The sequence below is a fragment of the Tupaia chinensis genome, unplaced genomic scaffold (genome assembly GCF_000334495.1).
Source record: "Tupaia chinensis unplaced genomic scaffold, TupChi_1.0 Scaffold141530_1, whole genome shotgun sequence".
Lineage (NCBI taxonomy): Eukaryota > Metazoa > Chordata > Mammalia > Scandentia > Tupaiidae > Tupaia > Tupaia belangeri.
In genome coordinates, this window is record NW_006201391.1 from 1,481,200 (window position 1) to 1,486,302 (window position 5,103).

The 5,103-nt window shown below is 42.8% G+C and overlaps 1 protein-coding gene across 3 annotated transcripts in view; it reads left to right on the plus strand.

The window, feature by feature from the left end:
• The window catches only part of ERC1 (ELKS/RAB6-interacting/CAST family member 1), a 501,445-nt gene that overhangs the window by 265,475 nt on the left and 230,867 nt on the right, over positions 1-5,103 (plus strand). For all 3 annotated transcript variants that reach the window (XM_027766230.1, XM_027766231.1, XM_027766232.1), the window contains one exon: positions 2,874-3,034. In XM_027766230.1, the coding sequence (XP_027622031.1) occupies positions 2,874-3,034 (161 nt within the window). The remainder of the gene's footprint in view (positions 1-2,873; positions 3,035-5,103) is intronic.

The following is a 5,103-nucleotide window of genomic DNA, read 5'->3' on the forward strand; positions in this document are numbered from 1 at the left end:
CTCTTTCCTTGCTTGCATTATTTCCAATGACAGGTCTGATGTTAGCCTTATGGGATATCCTTTGTAAGTAACTTGGCATTTCTTTCTTGTCAATTTTAGTATCTTATCTCTATCTGTTGTTTTGGTCAATCTGGCTGTGATGTACCCCAGGGAAGATCTTCTTGGATTGATTCTATGTGGGGTCCTTTGTATTTCTTAGGTCAGGATATTTGAGTGTCTCTCTAGGTTTGGGAAGCTTTCTTCCAGGATTTCATGGAATAGATTTTCAGTGCCCTTATTAGTTTCTTCACCTTCTGAGATACTGATAATCTGGATTTCTAGGTGTTTAATGGTATCTAGTATTACTCATATGTTATTCATTCTCCCTCTCTCTCTCTCTGTCTGTCTGTCTTTTTGGTGATTTTTTCCAGGTCAGAGGTTTAATCTTCTACATCTGAGATTCTATCTTCTGCATGACCTAATCTTCTTTTGATATTTTCAACAAGTTTTCATTTCCTGTATTATAGCCTTCATCTCTAAGAATTCCTTTTGATTCTTTTTTATGTTCTGTAGTTTCTCTTTCAAAATGTGCAAGAACTTCCTCCCTCCTAGAACTTGGTGTCTCTTTCCTCCTGCATCTTCTGGAGTTTGTTGTGTCTATTCTCTTATATCTCTGTTAGCTTCATCACTATGAATAGTTAAAATTCTTTATCTGACATGTCCATGCCTTTGTATTCATTGTGGAGAAAGAGTTGTTCTTGTCTGTTAGAGATATATTTTCTTCATTTCTAATATTTTTTGTGCCACTGCAGTGGTTTCTGATGAATTGTATGTTTTTTCCTATTTTTTGGCATTAAGTCTGAGCAATCAGAGGAATGCAGAAGGAGGTGACCTGGAGTCTGACTCCTGTCTAGACTGGGGGGCAGGAAGGTGAAGTCTAGGCAGAGGATCCTCTGGTAGTCGAAATTCCTGAATGGGGCCACTTGGGACTCAAATATAGATTGCTGCTGATTGGCTTATCCTGAATCCTGGCTAGACTGAGGGGCAGGAGTGTGAAGTCTGGGCAGAGGGTCTTGGGTGGTCAAAATCCTGTTTAAGGTAAATTCCTAAAAGATGGACATATGCTATGCTTCCTACTTTAGAGTGTCTGTAAGTGGTGCTTGTCCATTACTGATTTTATGTTATCATAAGGACATATTTTGATGTATTGTTTGTACCCAATTTTAGACAGTATTTCACATGAATTTAACTGTAAAACAAAGTCATCCTTATCAGCAATACATGTTCGTGTAAAGCTTTCAGGTGTGTGCGTATGCATAGGCGGTCATGAGCATGAGAATGTATGCGTGTTCTTATAGCAGCTGGGACTGCAAGGTGCCGTTAGCTGGGGACATTAGTTTGATTGCCTCTTAAAAGATAATAATTCAGGTGCCAAACCCTGACTGCACCTGCGGACTGTCAGTGTGCACAGCTGTTAGCCGTATGCAGGAAGGCTCGGGTGGGAGTAGGCACTGAGAGCCAGGGCCCGTGGACCACTCTGACTCGCCATGCTGTAGTTCAGTCTGCACACTGCGCTCAGTCTGAGTAGCACTCCTACATACGTGTCTTATGTAGGAGTCAGTGACTAGCAGATGCCCTGCCTGCCTCTGAAAAGATTTGTCATCACAAGATCAGTTCTTGGCCAGCAGCAGCCTGACATAAACTCATGATGGGTGCAGTCAGCTGTTTGTTTACCTGGCTGAGGTGACATTTGGTGATGTTCTTGTCAGTATATTTTGAGTTTCTGAATTAAAATGAACCTGTTTGTTTAAATAATTTTGATTTGGTAAATACCCACAGTAAGTGGAAAAGACTGATAAAGTATGTGCCTGCTTTCTTAGTTTCTTTTCTTCTGTTTTAGCATTCTGTCTCTTTTCCCTGGGTGGGTGGTTGTTTTCAGGTCTTTTTCTAGCTAGTCTTTTTTTTTTTTTTTTTTTTTTGAGAGATTTTCGCTATAGGGCGCGTGCGCTCGCCAGACAGACAGAGAGAGACATAGAGACAGAAAGCGAGAAATCACCCCCCAGGGGGGATGGTCACGCCGCAATCCCTTCTCCTCCATTCTCCTCTCGGGATCTTGGGCACGTACGCACACGCGCCCGGCGTGAGTTTTAAGCCACCGGGTCCGGTACACGAACCGCGGTCGACTACGTGGGAATCCAGCGACATAGCCATTACGCTAACTGCTGGTTCCCTCTACCTAGTCTTTTGTTGTAAGTCTTATTTAAAACATTCAGTCTCCTTTTTATCTGGTTGTATGTATTTTTCTTTTTCCATTCTACTTTTCTCTCAGGAAAACAAACAGTCTTACCTACCTGGCTTTAGAACAGGAAATAAACTGTTTTAAAGCTGTATTAAGCTATTTCTTTAAGAAGAAATTCTTGTTAATGGTATAAACGGGAATATTTTAATTTCGATGAGTATAAATTACTTTTCAATTTATACGCTGAAATTAGTTTTTCTCTTTTGTTTTCTAAAATCCTTATGTAAATATTATGATACTGTATTTTTTACATTTGTGTTATATTGTTATTCTCATGGAAATTTCTGGAACAGTTCCAAAGAATTTCCTTAAAAGAGATTGTAGCACAGTGGGGCCGCTCGAACTAATGACTTACATGCTGTGTATTGTATCAAAAGAAAAAACATTTTCTTCTGTTCTAAACCGAAGAGAATTACAGCTTAGAGTTGTCATTATCTGCTATAGCTTGTTGATACATGCATCTGATCCAAAAGGTATAGAAGTTTTTCATGCATTCTTGTTTATCTTCATTCTCGTGGATCCAGGAGTTGCCCATCGTCAGAATCTCTCACTCTGACGCAGCTCCTCTGACTCTCCGTTCTCCCTCTGGTCATAGGTGGAGGAGTTGCTGATGGCCATGGAGAAGGTAAAGCAGGAACTGGAGTCCATGAAGGCCAAGCTGTCCTCCACGCAGCAGTCCCTGGCAGAGAAGGAAACCCACTTGACCAATCTTCGGGCAGAGAGAAGGAAACACTTAGAGGAAGTGCTGGAGATGAAGTAAGTGTATCTCGGGCCTACGCTTAGCGGAAGCCCTTGTCCTTGTTACTTTCATCTTGCGCCTCCATTCACTACCTCGAACATACCTAGCCTAATTTTAATGCTAACTCTCTAGGACAGATTTTGTCAGTCACGGGACAAATCTTGGTTAAATAGAATTGTTTTTGCCTCCTGACTATAGTATCTGTGTCTAATTGTCTTTGAAATCCTTACATCCTCTGGAAAGTCCAGACAAATTGGTGAACGTCCTGGGAAGAGGACTGTGGCTTTAGAGGCAATGATGGCTTGGCAGTTTCTGAGAGCACTTTCCATAATAACCATGCCCGTAGATGCACACACCTTTTCTCCATTACAGGGGAGCAGCTTGCCACATGGAAGGCAGTTTTTACAGTATTGTCACTTTGTTTGCTCTAGGGCATGTGCACTCACTAGAGACAGACAGAAAGCGAGAAGTCGCCCCGGGGGTGGCCACAGTGCAGTCCCTTCTCCTCCATCTCCTCGCGGTATGATGGGGGCACACACACACACACACACACACACACTCACACGCACACACTTCTGGTGTGATTTTTAAGACACCGAGTCTGGGACTCACACTGTGCAGCTAGCTGGCCATTTGGAGTCCAGCTGCCTTAACCTCCATGCTGCCTGCTGGTCCCCGGTTGTCAGTCTATGAAATTTTGCATAACTTTCCTACTTGCCCACATCTTGGGGATTCCTGATACTGTAATCTGTTGCAAAACGTGTTCACCTGCCAGTACATAACAGCTGTTTCCTTTCCTATTCTGTGACTTTTTCTCTAGAAAGGTCACATTTTGAGAGTCCTGCACTGCCTCATTTACTGTTGCCAGCCCTCACCCGTACTGAAAGGCCCGACCCCCATCTTCGGAAGCCAGGTCTAGCCTGGGATAGCTCAGTTATCTCTGTTACATGAGCAGTTCTCTGTACTTTTATCGTCTTCTCATGTGTCTCGGAGGAAATAGTCTGACCCCTTGGAAGGCCAGCTTCCTTCCTCTATCACGGATTATAAGCACGGGTCCCCTCCTCTGCAGTCTTCCTCTGCAATTTTCTCTCATAATTCTTTCTCACTTTGTTTCTTCCTTCTTTTCTCCATAACTGCACAATCTCTTTTTAGCCTGAAATTTCTGAGTCCAATTAGCACTCTAGCTGGCATCATCTCTTCTCTCCTGCAACTTTAAACTGTCAGTGAGTGTTGGCTACCTGAATCAGAGATGTGGAGAGACTTGCCCCACAGTCCTGGGTGTGGGTTTTCAGGGACTGGATCACTGTGATGCCGTGACAGCTGCCCAGGAGTTGCAGGAGCCTTGATGGGGCGTCATCCATGCTTCGCGGTCATCAGACCGTGGTGCCTAGCTCTTAGGAAAAGCGTTCTAGGTTGCTTATGCTTGGAAGTAAGAAGTGAGGTCAGAAATAGATGGATATACTGGGATACGAGGGAGAGCTCAGGGCTCTGAGTATCATCATGAGAAAAGTTTGCAGATCCGTTGCCGGGGACCAGCCTCGGCGGGGGTGGGTTGGTTCGACGGAGGCGACGCTGGAAGAAAAGAAAGACAAAGGCCTTGCGCTTTTTCATGCACGTCCTAAGCCGGACACTCCTCTAAGATCGCTCTCTGAGGAGTGACAACTGCTAGGAAATATCGTGCCTTTTTATTGAAAATGAGATACATGCAAATAAATGGGAGAGGGGCTACGTGACCTAATGATTAATTCATAAAGTTTTAACAATTGAATCAGAGATTCTATTCAAGTTTTAATTAAGGGCGGATCTATTAATCATTGATACAATTCGACAATAGATTGATGTAAGCAAGCTTTTGGAAACTTCTGTTCTGGGAGCGTGGTTTCGGAGAACAGCTTCAGCAGGTAGAGTTAATTATCAGCCAGTACTTGGCGGCAGTTGTCTTGCGGTTACTGGTTGCGTTGCTAGAAAAGAAAATCTCAAGTACAGATATTAGTTTTTATAAATCTCAATAAAGAATGATATTTATATAATTTTATAGAGATGTAAAATTAATTAAAGGAATCCTAATATATTTACCTATTCTGAA